This window comes from Pangasianodon hypophthalmus, chromosome 30, assembly GCF_027358585.1.
Source record: "Pangasianodon hypophthalmus isolate fPanHyp1 chromosome 30, fPanHyp1.pri, whole genome shotgun sequence".
NCBI lineage: Eukaryota > Metazoa > Chordata > Actinopteri > Siluriformes > Pangasiidae > Pangasianodon > Pangasianodon hypophthalmus.
In genome coordinates, this window is record NC_069739.1 from 1,174,141 (window position 1) to 1,192,283 (window position 18,143).

At 39.4% G+C, this 18,143-nt stretch overlaps 2 protein-coding genes across 2 annotated transcripts; both read right to left on the reverse strand.

Moving 5' to 3' along the window:
• Nucleotides 1-7,189: 7,189 nt before the first annotated feature.
• Nucleotides 7,190-8,182, reverse strand: LOC117596518 (trace amine-associated receptor 13c-like). The gene has a single exon (XM_034301839.1). It carries the CDS (start codon nucleotides 8,180-8,182, stop codon nucleotides 7,190-7,192), a length of 993 nt encoding a protein of 330 aa, XP_034157730.1.
• A 4,352-nt stretch (nucleotides 8,183-12,534) lies between these two features.
• On the reverse strand, nucleotides 12,535-13,527 carry LOC117596519 (trace amine-associated receptor 6-like). The gene has a single exon (XM_034301840.2). It carries the CDS (start codon nucleotides 13,525-13,527, stop codon nucleotides 12,535-12,537), a length of 993 nt encoding a protein of 330 aa, XP_034157731.2.
• Between the last annotated feature and the right edge of the window lie 4,616 nt (nucleotides 13,528-18,143).

The window sequence follows — 18,143 nt, forward strand, 5'->3', positions numbered from 1 at the left end:
TGCCCTTCATGAACTCCCGCCTGATCCACCTTGGTGGGCACCTGCCTTGTTAGCTCTACATTGGTGGACATCTGCTCCGCCATGGGGATCTTTGTTCTCCTCAGCTCTGCTGTGGTGGTCATCTGCTCCACTGTGGGGATCTTCGGACCCATCTGCTCAGCTGTGGTGGTCGTCTGCTCCACCGTGGGGATCTTTGGACCCATATGCTCTGCCCTGGTGCCCTTCTGCTCCGCCATGGCGGACTGCTCCGCCATGGCTCCATGCTCCTCTGGATCTGACCTGGTGGTCCCCTGGCCCTCCACTGTTCCACGGTCTGCCACTACTCCACGGCCCTGGCCCTCCACTGTTCCACAGTCTGCCACTGCTCCATGGCCCTGGCCCTCCACTGTTCCACAGTCTGCCACTGCTCCATGGCCCTGGCCCTCCACTGTTCCACAGTCTGCCACTACTCCACAGCCCTGGTCCTCCATTGTTCCACAGTCTGCCACTGCTTCACGGCCTAGACCTGCCTTTGATCCAGGGTCCTGATCTACCACTGCTTCATGGCCCATGGTCTTGCCCATTGTTCCATGGTCCATGTCATTATCTAGATCCTGTTCCCCTTCATGGGCCTGGCCCTCCATCCCTCCCCCTGTTCCACGTTTTGTTTGGGCATCTGGAGCTGGCCTTAGAGGGGGGGATATGTAACGTGGGGTTTGGGTTTTGTTGTGATTCATGTTCGTTGTTCTCATGTCTTTTATTTTGGAGTTTAGTCATGGTTCCTGTCTAGTCATGTGGTTCCTTTGCCCTCTTGTATTCCTGCTATTGGTTCCTTTGTTCTTTGTGTCATGTTCTGATTGGTTGTTTAAGTCATTTGTCTTGTTCCTCATTGATTGGATTATGTCATGTGTCCTTGATTGTTTGGTGTATATGTAGCCCTCATGTAGCCATTGTCTCTTGTCGAGTATTGATGTTGTAACCTGCAGTCTGTTCGTGTCTAGTTTGTTCATGCCAAGTCTGTTCAAGTCAAGGCAAATCTTTATTTGTATTGTGGATTTCACTTTGCTAATTAAAAGCTGCACTTGGGTTCTTCACTACGCTCGCCTCAGTGGACTAATGTTACAATATTCAAGACTTTAGTTATTAGTAAAATAGCTAATGATAATATCAACTGCCATAAATCAACTATTATGGCTTAACTGTTTATTAAGTATAATAATAGTGACCTATAAAGTTATTTAAAGGTTCAGAATTCTTTATCGACAATTACAATTATTTAGCAGCTTGGTTTCAGCTTTGATCTGAGAGACAGCAAAATATAATCGGTTCAAAAGAATAACACAGACAATAGAGGAGGGAATCAAACACTGGGAAATTTGAAAAGGAAGGTTTCCATGCCACTTGGGTGACGAGAACAGACCTTTAAATAACTGTTATGAATTTATAAGGAGCTCTAGCTCCAATTAATTGGTCTCAGTTTTCAGCTGAGTGGATTACGAGCTCTCTGAACAGGAGAAGTGCTCATTGTGATCAGATTGGTTAAACACAATCAGGTTTATATAGAAGTGGACGGTGACTTTATATCATATTTGATGCTACCATTGTAAAACGGTAACGGTAAAAATTCACAACCAAATGACTTATGGCCCAAACAGCTCTGGTGCTTTTAGAGTTTAGAAATTGATCACATCCCTGAGTTTGAGTGGCAGCATATGAATAGGTGATGTTATGCCTTGTTAGAACCAAAGGCCTAGTAGTTATTGCCAAGAGAATAAAACCTGACATTATGCAAACATGTGTTTAACAAAGCCTCAACTAAATATCAGTACTAAGTGCTTAAGCTGAGAAAACCTGTCTTATGAATAAAGCATAAATGTGAAAAAGGGTGACAAAAATATTTTCAGGGATCTGTTTATTTTCCTGTAACCACAGTTTTCACCACAAGAACAGTCACAAGGTCAGGTGTCCACATACTTTTGGCCATATAGTGTAAATGCTTTAACCTAAACGGAGCTGCCACTTTCACCTGCTAACACACACAAACTCAGCAAAATGCTGTCAGACCAAGCTGCTCTGCTTAGAACCACTGGCTCTCTCTGCTCAGAAAAACGTCTCACTGTTAGACACACAGCATATAAAAGGAGCATTGTTAATCACACACAGGTGTATTCATGGAATTATCCACCACTTGACCCAGACTCTGCCTTCCATACAAAAGCAGCGCTTGACCACGTTCCCACCACCACATACAAATCTGGTTTATGGATGGCTGCACATGCGCTTAGCACATACCACACTGCTGGACATAGGCAAGTTAACCCTGCAAAGCCCACCCAATGTGCCTGGTTTACTCTTTGGGCCTGCGGCCAAAGAAGCCCTGGAGGAAAGGGCACAGGTTTCACAAACGAGAACCCAGCACAGCCAAATAGACTGGCCTCATTTCACCATCGAAATGCCACAGCCTGGCTCGGCACCCACGTAAGTTCTGTCGGCCATGTGCGAACCCTAAATGGACAGAGGCACACTATCAGACTCCTATTTGGCCTCCAAAAGGTGCCCCCACACCACTAAAGAGCCCTGCAGAGCTTGTTCGTCAAGGACAGGGGCTGACAGCAGGAAGCTTTATGGCTGAAAATATTGCTCATTGGTCAGCGACGTAATCAAGCCCTGGGTTCTGATGACAAATGTCACAGGGGCTCAAATGATACTTCCATCATTGGTCCCCAGCATTTTCAGGGCTCATTAGGTTGTCAGTTTTGCCACTTTGTTGCAAGAAGTTAATTCCCTCTTGGACAGAAGTGTGATGAAAAGTATAAACCCAATGGTTCAGAACAAGGGGTTCTATTCAATGTACTTCCTAGTTCAGAAGAAAGACAGTGGTTTTCATCCAATTCCAGATTTGAGAGGACTGACCTGGTTGTTGAAAGCTCCCTTGTTTCTATCTCTGTTTACTATTTTGATTAATTCATAAATAATATTTTGGTAACTGGCCCTCGGGTCTAATCTGCCCCCTTTTTAAAAAAAAAAACTAAAAAAAAAAAGAAAAAAAAAAAACTAAAAAAAAAAAAAAAAGTTCAAGTCTTGAACACACACACACACACACACACAGGCTCCTATCTGCCCTTTGCCAAGCAGACAATGTGGGACCCATCCACCCTCACTTACAAAATATAGGAGACATTGCACTTCCATCCTGACACACATTATGGTGCATGGAGTCACTGGGAACAAAGCTACTGAAGCAGATCACACAATTCATTATTCCACTGACCAGTAAATTCCAGCTCCTGCTGTCTTAGCATGGTCTTTTAGCTGCAGTCTCAGTAGTAGTCCCTTTGGAACTGTTGGTATAAAGGAATTTTAGAAGTAGGCATCAGCTTGCTACTAAAACCCAAATACCCTAGACGGAAACCTTGCTCAGTGAGAGGGGAACAAGTTCTAACTCTATGAAGACACAAGGGTTTTGCCTGGGAGTGGTGTCCCATCAGAAAGAGTCACTACAGATGTCTCTCTCACTGGCTAGGGAGCAGTGTCGGGCCACAGAGGAACAGTAGGTGTGTGGAGCGTCAATGCCAGAACACATCAACTAGGTGGCATTGAGGCCACTCTATCTAACCTTCAAATTATTCTTTCTGGTTTTCAGAGATGACCATGTTTTAGGCTGTTTGGATAACATCTTGATTTTCACATACGTCAATCACTAGGATGATATAAGGTCAGATGGCACTTGTCATGAAAAACCTCAGGTGAACCCACACGTGGTTAGCCTCATTGAAAGTAACTTAGTGACTACCCTGTGCAGGAGTTTGGCACTTATTTCCAGAAGTGCTGTCCCAATCTGGGAAAAGTTGGCCTACTTGTGGCTATACACAATAGACCTATTCACCAATGCCAGAGTAGTTCATTGTCAAGAATGGCTCATCCAGGAGGAGCTGGATATTCAGGTCAGGACACACTGGTCCACAACTGGGTATAATAAGCTTGAAGTCCTAAAATTCACCAAAGAATACAATTGTCTTCAGAATGATAAGGTCTCTGTCCATAAAGGGGTACCCACATAAATTTGATCATAATGTTATTGGAATCCAAGATGGCAGGGCAGTAGCATGCAGTGACAACTTCGGGTTCAGCATATGGGGCTATGTTACATGTGGTCAACACTAATTATGAAACTTTTACCAGGGATGTGCATCAGGAACACTGGTGAACATGTCTATCTTCAGCAACTTTAGATGAATATTGTAAAACAAAGCTTAGGAGAAATAAACAATGGACTGCGGGAGCTGCTATGCAAAGAAGGGTAGAGGTCGCCTGAAACGGTGTGTGAGGAAGCCAAAATGCGGTGAGCGGGCATCCTTTGTAGGCTAAAGGCGAACCTTAGCCGCCTGGCTCTACCATCCATTCTCTGCAACTGGACGGTGGACTTTTAGAGTGGGAGACCCCAGGCAGTCAGGATTGGCAGCTTCACCTACAGCACCACCACACTGAACACCGGTGCTCCTCAAGGCTGCATGCACAGTTCACTGCTGTTTACCCTGCTGACTGTGCTGCAATGTACAGTTGAAATCACATCATCAAGTTTGCTCGTGACACTCGTGAGCAACAACGATAAGTAAGCATACAGGGATGAGGATGGTGTAGAGATAATCTCTCTCATAATGTAGAGAACACCTAAGAGATTATTGTTGACATCAGGAGGACCTGAGTAGACCATTTACCACTGCACATCAACAGAACAACTGTGGAGAGAGTCAAAAGCTCCAAGTTTTTTGGTGTGCACATGGCGAAGGACCTCACTTGGACTCTCAACACCACCTTCCAAGCCATCATTGAGGACGACCCCGCTCACCCATCTCATGGACTCTTCAACCTCCTGCCATTCGTGCCATGACCACCAGACTCCGGAACAGTTTCTTCCCTGAGGCAGTCAGATTACTCAACACACTGCTGCCTCCCAAAGCTCACCTAAGCTAGTCAAACACCTAACCCAGTATGACTCAATACCACTGAACATCGGCTCTTTACAAAGCTGCAACAGAAACTTTATTTATGGAACTCTTTTTGCTGCCAATATCGCTGCTGCACATTGCTGCTACACTACAATAGTTTACAGTCCATGTTTTGTGTATTTATTGTCCTGCACTCGTCTCACTCTTGTGTGTTTGCACTTTATATAGTTTTGTTTAATGTTATGTGTTGAACCATGGTCCTGGAGAAACAACATTTCGTTCCATTGCATACAAGCTATATATGAAATTGAAATTTAAAGAGACTACTTCACTTGATTATTTGGTTATGATTTCCAGCCTGAAATGCTTTGTCCCATATCTGTACATCGTACAAGCGTAATAGCTTCGATCAGTCATCATGGAGGAATGAAATCTTGCTTGTACTGTGGTTGTCAGACACACTGCATGAAACCTTAAGTACAAGGACGAAACCATTTCCACTTTTAAGGTGTGGCTATCATTTCTGCATGCCATGTGGTGTTTGAAAGATCTTCTCTCAGTTAACACTCTCTCCTATGTTGATTTTGGGTACATGGGCACATGTCATTTAAGCCAGCTTCAAAGCTTTTGGTCTCATTGTAGGATCTATCCAGTGCTCTGGATGCACTCTCACCGTCACCCATTGAACCCTTGGAAAAAAAAATTGTCTTACATGAAAAACGTTCTGCTACTCATCCTGACATATACTGAGCAAGTGAGCAAGCTTCAAGTGTTATCATTGTACCCCTTCTGTACACACTTTATCTTGGGTCACTCCAAGTGTATATCACTGCCTATGTGTTTGCTATATTTTTCATGAGTTGCTCTAACATACTGCCTGGTGAATAATTCCTCTATGCAAATGTTCACTATAGAGGTACTCAGCAATTTATCCAGGAGCTATTTAACTATTCTGTAAAATAATGTTTTAAGTTTGGCTTGAACCAAATTTATTCTATGGACCTGCAGCCAAAGTTATTAATATCCAAAGTTATCTGTCATTCTGCTACTTGAAAATGAGTAAATTTCTTGCTCTTTGTATATGAAAGGAATCTCTACACAACAGTATTTGATACAAATTTGAAGGGTTTTTATTACACAGTGCTGAAGTCTTAATAACATGCAAACTCTTATTAATTCAGTGTCATTCACTCAGTCATTCACTCTGTATCCTCATCTTCCTAAAATACCTCAATATATCTGGATATCTGTACAACACTGTAGATGTGTCGATTTACAAACATGAAATGTGTCTTTGCATTCAAACGCTGTTTATTGTCTCAGGAAAGAATCTACAGGTTAAGAAAGAAAAAAAGTTTTACATTACCAATATACAATATACTCAAAATACACTATATGGCCAAAATAATTCAAAATACACTATATGGCCAAAAATAAGTGGACGCCTTCACACCCATATGTGGTTCTTCTGCAAACTATTACCACAAAGTTGGAAGCACACAATTGCACAGAATGTCTTTGTATGGTGTAGCATTACAATTTCCCTTCACTGGAACTAAGAGGCCCAAACCTGTTCCAGCATGACAATGCCCCTGTGCACAAAGCGAGCTCCATGAACACATGGTGTGTTAAGGTTGGAGTGGAAGAACTCGAGTGTCCTGCACAGAGCCCTGACCTCAACCCCACTGAACACCTTTGGGATGAAAATGGATCGCTGACTGTACCCCAGGCCTCCTCACCTAACATCAGTGCCTGACTTCACTAATGCTCTTGTGGCTGAATGAACACAAATTCCCACAGCCATGCTCCAAAATCTAGTGACAAGCTTTCCGAGAAGAGTGAAAGTTGTCAACAGCAAAAGTGGAACAACCCTGTGTTAATGCCCATGGTTTTGGAATGGACACATATGGATATGATGGTCAGGTGTCCACATACTTTTGGCTATATAGTGTAGTGGTTCAGGTTACAATTTTAACATCAAATGTTAATGTACAAATTAATCTTTTTAAAAACCTGTTTATCTTTGGCCTATATATGTTAAAAACATTCCCCTTCTGATGTGTATATGTAAGATTCTGTAGAAATCCAAATTCCTACCGTCAATATATAATATTTATGGTATTATATATAATAGAAAACCAAATATTGCTTTTATATTGTATTATATTGATGATGGGAATTTGATTTCTTACAGAAGTTTTTTTTATATTCTATAGTATAATAGTAATATTTGGGCACATCATCAGAAGGAATGAAAAATTTCACGAAAGAACATTTATTAATGCAGAGTCTGTTTGAAATATACGCAGAGTTATAATTAATTGAATGCACCTCCTAAACCATGAATAAAACAGAGCATAAATAAATGGATTAATGGTGGAATTAAGGTACAACATGATTAACACTTTATGAATAGTTTCTGTCTGTAGTTCAGTAACATTGCCTAATAAACTGTAAATAAAATATGGAAGTAAACACACCAGAAACACAGAGACTAAAATGCCAAGGACTTTAGCTGCTTTTCTCTCAGATTTCATCGAGTGTGAGGTGATTTTCTGTGTTTTAGGCTGTGTGTGATTATTAAGCTCTCTGATAGCAGTGGCATGTTTCTTAGCAATCACAAAAACTCGAGTATACAATATGATTATGACAGAGAGTGGAAATATAAATGAATATACAAGATCAATTACAGACCAAACCTCATTCAGAAAAAGAAAACATTCTCCAGGACACATTACAAAACTTGTGAAGGTTCCATTGAAATAATAGAATGCTGTGTTATACACCACACACACAAGCAAGTTAGAATAAATCACAATACACATAGTCCTACTAGAGACTGTGTTTGTGTAGAGAAATGGGTTTGAGAGAGCCAAATACCGATCCACAGCGATCAGAGCAATATTGTAGATGGATAAGACTGTGAGGAAACCGTCAATTAACCAAAAAATGGTGCAGAAACCTCTCCCAAATATCCAGCACGACTCGATTGTCCAGCTTAACATCAGCGGCATTACAAAAGCGCCAATGAGGAAATCCGACACAGCCAGAGAGAGCACGAGCATGTTTGTTGGTGTGTGAAGCTGCTTGAAGTGAAAAACAGAGATGATGATGAGCAGATTTCCACACACTGTTAGAAGAACCACAGCAGCTGAACACACGTACAGTAAGATATAAACTGCAGGAGATACAGATCTCTCTGGACAGGAGAAATGCTCACAGCGATCAGACTGGTTAAACTCTGTCAGGTTCATGAATACAGCATTTCTCTAATGTATACACAGAGTTTAAAGCAATACCTCATAAATTTGATGCTACCATTGTAAAACTGTAACTGAAAGAGTCACAATCAAATGATTATGGCTCAAACTGCAGTGCTGCTTTTATAGTTTAGAAATTGATCATGCCCCCTAATTTAAATGATGGCATGATACATCTGATGTCATGCCTTGTTGGAAGAAAAAGGCATAGGGATTTTTTTTTTCTAAGTGATTCTGCAGTAATGAGTGAATATGCAGTAAACCGTTAAAAAATAAACATAATGGCACATTTTGATCCTTTTACAAAGCAGTTGTGTATGTTCAGGTGGCTGATATTTTCTCTCTTGAGGCTGCTCAGTGTGCTAGTGTGAAAGAAAACCTTCACCATTCACATTTCATCACCATATTATTTGTAAAGTTTTGTATTTGGTGTTTCTTTGCTAGCCTGTTAAATTTTTTTTTTTTTGGGCAAAATCTTTTTTCTCTTTCCAGATACCATAAGAGTGGTGTAGGTACTTACTACATAAGAATAGCCATATGCTTCTTTAAGTAATCAGTGTCATAAAATTGCTCAAATATTAATATTCAAGGCTTTAGTTATTAGTAAAATAGCTAGTGATAATATCAATTGCCATAAATCAACTATTATAGCTTAACTGTTTATTAAGAATAATAATAGTGACCTATAAAGTCATCGAAAGGTACAGAATTTTTTATGGACAATTACAATTATTTAGCAGCTTGGTTTCAGCTTTGATCTGAGAGACAGCAAAATACAGTCGGTTCAAAAGAATAACAGACAATAGAGGAGCGAACCAAATACTGGGAAATTTGAAAAGGAAGGTTTCCACGCCACTTGGGTGTCGAGAACAGACCTTTAAATAACTGTTATGAATTTATAAGGAGCTCTAGCTCCAATTAATTGGTCTCAGTTTTCAGCTGAGTGGATTATGAGCTCTCTGAACAGGAGAAGTGCACATTGTGATCAGATTGGTTAAACACAATCAGGTTTTATATAGAAGTGGACGGTGACTTTATCATATTTGATGCTACCATTGTAAAACTGTAACTGTAAAAATTCACAACCAAATGACTTATGGCTCAAACAGCTCTGGTGCTTTTATAGTTTAGAAATTGATCACATCCCTGAGTTTGAGTGGCAGCATATGAATATGTGATGTTATGCCTTGTTAGAACCAAAGGCCTAGTAGTTATTGCCAAGGGAATAAAACCTGACATTATGCAAACATGTGTTTAACAAAGCCTCAACTAAATATCAGTACTAAGTGCTTAAGCTGAGAAAACCTGTCTTATGAATAAAGCATAAATGTGAAAAAGGGTGACAAAATATTTTCAGGGATCTGTTTATTTTCCTTTAACCACAGTTTTAACCACAAGAACAGTCACAAGGTCAGGTGTCCACATACTTTTGGCCATATAGTGTAAATGCTTTAACCTAAACGGAGCTGCCACTTTCACCTGCTAACACACACAAACTCAGCAAAATGCTGTCAGACCAAGCTGCTCTGCTTAGAACCACTGGCTCTCTCTGCTCAGAAAAACGTCTCACTGTTAGACACACAGCATATAAAAGGAGCATTGTTAATCACACACAGGTGTATTCATGGAATTATCCACCACTTTACCCAGACTCTGCCTTCCATACAAAAGCAGCGCTTGACCACGTTCCCACCACCACATACAAATCTGGTTTATGGATGGCTGCACATGCGCTTAGCACATACCACACTGCTGGACATAGGCAAGTTAACCCTGCAAAGCCCACCCAATGTGCCTGGTTTACTCTTTGGTCCTGCGGCCAAAGAAGCCCTGGAGGAAAGGGCACAGGTTTCACAAATGAGAACCCAGCACAGCCAAATAGATTGGCCTCATTTCACCATCGAAATGCCACAGCCTGGCTCGGCACCCACGTAAGTTCTGTCGGCCATGTGCGAACCCTAAATGGACGGAGGCACACTATCAGACTCCTATTTGGCCTCCAAAAGGTGCCCCCACACCACTAAAGAGCCCTGCAGAGCTCGTTCGTTAAGGACAGGGGCTGACAGCAGGAAGCTTTATGGCTGAAAATATTGCTCATTGGTCAGCGACGTAATCAAGCCCTGGGTCCTGACGACAAATGTCACAGGGGCTCAAATGATAGTTCCACCATTGGTCCCCAACCTTTTTGGGGCTCATTATGTTGTCAGTTTTGCCGCTTTGTTGCAAGAAGTTAATTCCCTCTTGGACAGAAGTGTGATGAAAAGTGTAAACCCAATGGTTCAGAACAAGGGGTTCTATTCAATGTACTTCCTAGTTCAGTAGAAAGACAGTGGTTTTCATCCAATTCTAGATTTGAGAGGACCTGGTTGTTGAAAGCTCCCCTGTTTCATATAATAATGCTATCAGATGTTATTTATGCTGTATAGCCACAAAACTGGTGGATATCAATGTATCTGAATGCATATTTTTCTCAAGTCCCCATCGCTCTAAAGCACAGATGCTTTTCGAGATTTGCCTTCCATGAACAGGCAATCCAAAGTCCTACATTCTGCCCTATTTCCAGCACTATAGGTGTTTTCAAGATGCTTGCTGGTGGCATTATTGCCTCTGATGACCAGTGACATGGATACTGCCTTACTTGGCCAACTGACTCCAGTGTACTCCCTCCAAGGTACAGGCCATCTGAGACACGTCCACCCTTCTTGCACACATAACACTTCTAAGTCTCAATGTGAACTGGGAAAAAGCTCTCTAGTACTGCAGCAGACCAGACCATTCATCTTCGTGTATTTGGATTTACTGGGAGTGCTAGTCATTTTAGATGTGGTTTACACCTGCAACTAAATGCCAATTCGAAAGACAAACATGCTCTCATCTCAGTGAGGGGGCCACTGTGATCCACCTGTGTCCACGATAAAGTAATTACTGAAGATGAATGAATGAAAGTAAACAAGCGGTATTGTCAGTTCCAGGATTGTGGTAGGAAGGAGACCCCAGTACCTTTGAACTAATGCAGGTGATGAGCGTGACATCTAGTGCCGGAGAGCGGCAGAACACAAGAACACCGAAAGAGATGGTATGAGAGAATAAACCCTTGAAGAGGCTGTGTTTATTGATATTTGCAGGGAAAGTAGGAGGTGAGTGTGAACGGAGGTGAGGCTGTGCAGGGTCAGTGTACGCAGTGGCGTAGGGCAAGAAGTCATCTTTACAACGGCAGGAAGGCGGCGGCAACCCGGCAGCCCGGAAAGACCCAGAAGTCCGCAGCTCAACAGAGCACCAGCAGAAATGGATAGTCTGGGCTTGATTTAACTCATTTTAAAAAAAAACAATTACACAGCATTTGACAATGCTGATTACTGCCATTTGTGCGTATTTGCATGACTTAAAAATATTGCCACGGTTTGCTAGACTAGCTTAGCTTTGCCACTGATGTTGATGCAATGGTTATTTTTTTCCCCCATTTCTAATTTATCATTGTATTTTAAGGTCACATGCACATTACAGCCATAATATGAAAGTTTGAAGACTTAACATACCCTGAATTAATAATACAGTTTGCATGAAAATGAGGAGCATGGCAAACAGCTTAGACTAATTTACAAAAATGAGATGTGCATTTGAACTGTTCATTTTACAGAAAATTAATAATTTGCTGTTGATTCTCTGTTATCACATGAGGATTTCAGCAGAAATTACACAAATGTGAAATGTAAAATTTTAAAAATAAATTTTTACAATAGTACAATATTGTTCATTTAGAATTGATCTACAATTGTTCCTAATATTACAGATTTTTTTTTAAAAAAGAGCAAAAAAGTTCACTTGAGCATTTAACTAGCTTTTATTAGTTGCCTTTTACAGGCATGATACTTTTATGTTAAATTATTACATATACTTTTTAATTTAATTGAACTTTTAAACTTTTTTTAACTGCTTTTTAAACATTATATATTATATTTCTAAATTTGGATATTTGACTCTTCCATTTTTTTTTTTTAACATCACACTGTAAAGCATATAAGTTGCAATTGAAATATATTAAAGGTACTAAAATAATTATAACAATAATAATAATAATAATAAATAAATAAATAAATAAATAAAACAATAGATACATGAGTCTCTCAAAATTCTAAGAAATTTTATGTTTGCAAAAACTTTCCACTATCCATATAATATTTATATTGTATTGCACTGGATTATACACAATAGCAAACCAAATATTGCCATTATGGAATATATAATAGTACAATATTGATAAAGGGAATTTGATTTGTTATAGAAACTTAAATATAATATAATAAGAAATATTTGGGCACATCATCAGAAGGAGTGAAAAAGGCTATTCATGAAAGAACATTTATTAATGAAGATTCTGTTTGGCATACTTGCAGAGTTATAATTAATTTAATGCACCTCCTAAACCACGGGTAAAACAGAGCATAAATAAATGGATTGATGGTGGAATTAAGATAAACCACTATTAGAATTTTCAGGAATGTTTCTACATGTAGTTCAATTACATCCCCTAATAAACTGTAAATAAAATATGGAAGTATACACACCAGAAACACAGCCACTAAAATGCCAAGTACTTTAGCTGCTTTTCTCTCAGATTTCATCGAGTGTGTGGTGATTTTCTGAGTTTTAGGCCGTGTGTGATTATTAAGCTCTCTGATAGCAGTGGCATGTTTCTTAGCAATCACAAAAACTAGAGTATACAATATGATAATGACAGAAAATGGAAAAATAAATGAATTAACAAGGTCAATTAGAGTCCAAATCTCATTCAGAATTAGAAAACACTCTCCAGGACACATTACAGAACCTGTGAAGAGTCCATTAAAATAATAGAGTGCTGTGTTATATGTCAGACTCACACACCAGTTGGAATAAACTTCAATGCACATAGTCCTCCTAGAGATTTTGTTTGTGTAGAGAAATGGGTTTGAGAGAGCCAAATACCGATCCACAGAGATCAGAGCAATATTATAGATGGATACGTTCATGAGGAAACCACCAATCAACAAAAAAATGACGCAGAAACCTCTTCCAAAAATCCAGCATGACTCAATCGTCCAGATTAACACCGGCGGCATCACTAAAGTGCCAATCAGGAAATCCGACACAGCCAGAGAGAGCACGAGCATGTTGGTCGGTGTGTGAAGCTGCTTGAAATGAAAAACCGAGATGATGACAAGGAGATTTCCACACACTGTTAGAAGAACCACAGCAGCTGAACACACGTACAGTAAGATATAAACTGCAGGAGATACAGATCTCTCTGGACAGGAGAAATGCTCACAGCGATCAGACTGGTTAAACTCTGTCAGGTTCATGAATACAGAATTTCTCAAATGTCTACAGAGTTTAAAGAAATACCTCATATATTGGATGCTAACATCGTAAAACATTAACTGTAAAAAAGTCATAATCAAGTGACCTATGGATCAAACAGCTCTGGTGCCTTTATAGTAGAGAAACTGTACATGCCCCCTGAGTGATAGCATGATACATATGATGTCATGCACTGTTGGAACAAAATTCCTAGTGGGTCCTGGCAAGAGAATTAAATCTGTTATTATGCAAATCTGTGTGTAACAAATTAAATACCAACTCAAAGTTCTTACACTGCAAAAACCTGCCTTATAGATGAAGAATGTATGTGGAAAAAGGTGACGAAAACACATTTTCACAACAAATTATGATGCCCTATGAATGTGTTCCCCTGTCTCTTCATGGCCTCCTCCCAAACTGCCATACTACTAAATGAAGTAGTATCAAAAAAGTTCTATACTTACAATAAAGTAAACTGGTGTGATATTTAGCCACACTAAGTGCACAGAATGCTTATTATTAATAAGCACTGTTGACAGGATATTATCTTGGCAGAATTTAGTGTAGTAGCAGAGTGATTTGAACATCAGCGGCCACCTGTAACGATAAAGAAATTCTAATCCTTCTTCTGAATCACAGAGTGCATTATTTGGTCTTGCCAATTCCTCATTGTAATCATTTGCACTGATATGGACAGAGTGCATGGGGTGTGACATTCAAAATCTAACAGTGCAGTGGCTTTTTCGGACAAACCTAACAACATTTTGAGCAGACATTAGCAACTATCCTGGTTATACGATTTGAGAGAGCAGGTTTGCTCTATTCACCACCACTGTGTAACATAAAAAGTATACTTTTACGTGAAATTGAAAGTGCAGTAAACAATGGAAATACAGAGCAAATAGAGATGAACAGTTTTAAGTGGTATTGTAAGTTCCATGAATCCTGCTGACACATGAGTTAGAGAGAGGGTGTTTGTGTATGGTAGGTAACAGACCCCAGTACATACATATATGCATATATATCATGGAGATACAGGTCAAGAGCTTCAGTTAATGTTCACATCAAGCATCAGAATGGGGAAAAGTGCAATCTCTGTGACTTTAACTGCTTGGTTGTTGGACCAAGATGGGCTGGTTTGAGTATTTCAGAAACTGCTGATCTCCTGCGAAATTTACATTTCTCGAGTTTACATAGAATGGTACAAAAAATAAAAACCATCCTGTGTGCAGAGGATGTGCAGACTGAAACACCTTGTGGATGAAAGAGATAACAGGAGAATGACCTGACTGGTCTGAACTGACAGGAAGTCTATAGTAACTCAAATAAACATTCTTCACAACCGTAGAGAACAGAAAAGCATCTCAGAATGCACAGCACATCAAACTTTGAGGTGGTTAAGGGACATGGAATCATCATGTCAGTCAAGCTTAGTTTGTAGTGCTTCATGAAGTCCCTGGCAGAACCCTGGTTAATGCTGTCTCATTCCACCTGTTTTCCATAGCGAGTATGAAAAAGGCTGGTGCATAATCAACAATTGACTTTTTCCTGTTTAAGTATGAGAAGTTGCCCACCTGCATCTTTTCCTGAAATTGCATGATCAAATATGTCATAGAATTCTTGAACATCAAGTAGGCCTGGAAGAGCATTGTTTGGTCAAACACAGCTTTAGCCCAGGTGAGACCTTTGGTGAGCAGTGTGAGCATTTGTCTGATTTTATCCATGTATCTGGGAAAGTGGAGGCATTACTAGCAAACAAAACAGAGCATTGCTTTAAAAATCCTTTGCATTTTCTGGAAGAACCACCATATTTATTAGGTTGTGTGATACTTACCCAGAAGCAGCCTACTTCTGGGTTCACAAAAGTAATAGGGTTGCTCGCACTAGTGACCAGATGTTGCTGGGTTGCTGCCTGTGAATCCCCTCTACAGGCCTGAATTGAGTTCATGGATCATGGCAAAGATTTTGTAGGTTTGTTGTGAGTGAGCACCCAAAAATTGACCTTGCCACGTGAGCACCTACTGTAGATCGCATACCTTCACGGGATCCACGGTTTCAGACTAGGTCTTCTGTAAAACACAGAAACAAGATTAGAATGTGCAGGAGGTGTGAAATGCAGGAGAGTTATTATAACAGTCTACAATCCAAAACTCAGAGTAAAATAACAGTTCAAGGTCAATACACAGAAATATATCAGCAGAGACAATACTAGAAAGGAGAGCTTAAGAGTAGTCAAAAGCTAGGTACAGGCCAGACAGGTAACCAGGTCCAAGGAAGTAATCCAAATGGGAGAACAAAGGTCATTCACAAAGATCAAGACAAGATACAATGGCTTAGAACATACACAACCGAGAACAAATGTCAAGGTTTTGTAGAATGTGTTTGTGAGTGTCCTTGTGCTACAGCAAATGTGCTTTAAATGTGTAACTGACAGGAAATGAGCATGACAATAGAAGAAAAGTCCTAGAATTCGGGGCAGGAGGCCCTCTGGTGGTGTGGCAGTGAAAAGTCCTGGGCAGGTGTTACAGTAGCAGTATTTGGGCACATCATCAGAAGGAGTGGGAAAAGGCCATTCATGAAAGAATGGGATATTCGCAGAGTTATAATTAATTTAATGCACCTACTAAACATCATGTAAAACAAGGCATAAATAACCAGATTAATGGTAGAATAAAAACAAAACACAAGCAAAATTTTCTAAAATGTTTCTGACTGTATTTTAATATATATTAATTTTAATAATGCTGAAAAAATACACCTTAACATTAGTAGCTTTTATTTGTTTTATTTTCTTCACTCTCTAAAAAAGGGGTAATAAATCATACTTTTTCTTTTTTGGCACTTTTTGTGTCTTTTAGTAAAATATTACTTTATCTTTTACCCAGAAAGATATTTGAGTGTACCACCCCAGTGACAAGGAATGGTACTATTTAGCACTCTTTTTCTGAGAGTGGTCCATCTATTTCAGGAGGCTGAAGCCGGTTACTTACTGTATTTCTAATTTAGATTTTCAGTTCTACATTAAAAGGGGTTAGGATCTCGAGCCTATAGGTGCTGCCTAGAAGATCACTTAATTGCTGCAACACTTAAACAAAGCTGTAACATTTTTAAATAAATGTGCGGTTGTGCTAGGTAGCACAGTTTTGTCAAGCTTTTAGGTTTTTGCTCTTGGGTTGCTTCCTATAGTTGTGCCTTGTTTGTGCAATGTGGAATCAAATCCCGCAGCAAAGAGAGAGATGTCTTCACTGCACTTCTTGCCAAGTGTTTTGTTTCAGGGGAGCTTGATAAAATTATAGCCAGATACTTTCCCAAGTTCTAAACATTGCTATTGTGAAAATGGAGATCTAAAAAGGTCAAAAGATCTAAGCACTGGAAAGAAATCCAAACCTTACCCTTCATCTTTGAGAAGCACAATCCTTCCTGTTATTGGACTGTTAAGTTAGTTACAATCATACTGCATAATACATCTTTTTCTTTTTTCTTTGTTTCTTTTTTTTGGGCTGATGCAGGCTGATGTAGTTTCAACAAAAACTAATGCTTAAATGCTACGACAAGTCCTAGGGGTTCTGAGGCTACGGCAAATCTAATGCCACATTGTCTGGCAGATCGTGTACTTATTAAAACTACTTAACTCATAGTATTTATCATTGTATCTGTGTGCTTAAATAAGGACAATATCCGTAATTAGTCAAAGAGCCAGTGTGTTCACATCCCCCCTCCAGCTGATGGAAAGTAAACTTCTTCATGTGCTTTCACTCTTCCATTTCCTCACCATTTATCATTGCGCTACTATTAGTGGCTATATTCCCTCTTGTTGCTGTTCTCACCTAATATAAAAACTATATTTGTTAATGTATTTCTGTCATTCCTGGTTAGCATTAATGTTTGTTTACTTCTTGTATACATTATGGTTAATATTAGTATATTTAGATTAAGATTTAAATAATCCAGAAGTCATGATCCTGATGTATGAACAAATTTTTGTGTCTAGACACCTACAATATTTTGTAATATAAAAATACTGGAAAACGCTCATAAAAAACTAAAAATGTGCTCTAATACTTTGTCACATCATATTGTTCAGAAATTTGAAAAAGAAATTCTTACCCCACCTCCAAAAATTATTACATTATAGAACTTTTATTAATGCAGAATCTGTTTTGAATATTTGCAGAGTTAAAATTAATTTAACACATCTCCTAAACCACGGGTAAAACAGAGCATAAATAACCGGATTAATGGTGGAATTAAGATAAAGCACAAACATGACTTTTTGAAAAGATTCTAACTTAAACTCAACCACATCACCTAATAAACTGTAAATAAAATATGGAAGTAAACATACCATAAACACAGAGACTAAAATTCCCAGAACTTTAGCTGATTTTCTCTCAGATTTCATTGAATCTCTGTGTGTTTTAGGCCGTGTGTGATTATTAAGCTCTCTGATAGCAGTGGCATGTTTCTTAGCAATCATAAAAATTCGAGTATACAATATGAATATAACAGCCCATGGAAATATAAATGTTATTACAAGATCAATAGCAGACAAAACATCACTTAGACTGACATAACACTCTCCGGGGCAGATTGCAAAATTCATGATATTCCCATTGAA

What these genes read in the sequence shown, in the direction of transcription:
- LOC117596519 (XM_034301840.2), bottom strand. Translation starts at nt 13,527, where the DNA reads ATGAACCTGACAGAGTTTAACCAGTCTGATCGCTGTGAGCATTTCTCC.
- LOC117596518 (XM_034301839.1), bottom strand. Translation starts at nt 8,182, where the DNA reads ATGAACCTGACAGAGTTTAACCAGTCTGATCGCTGTGAGCATTTCTCC.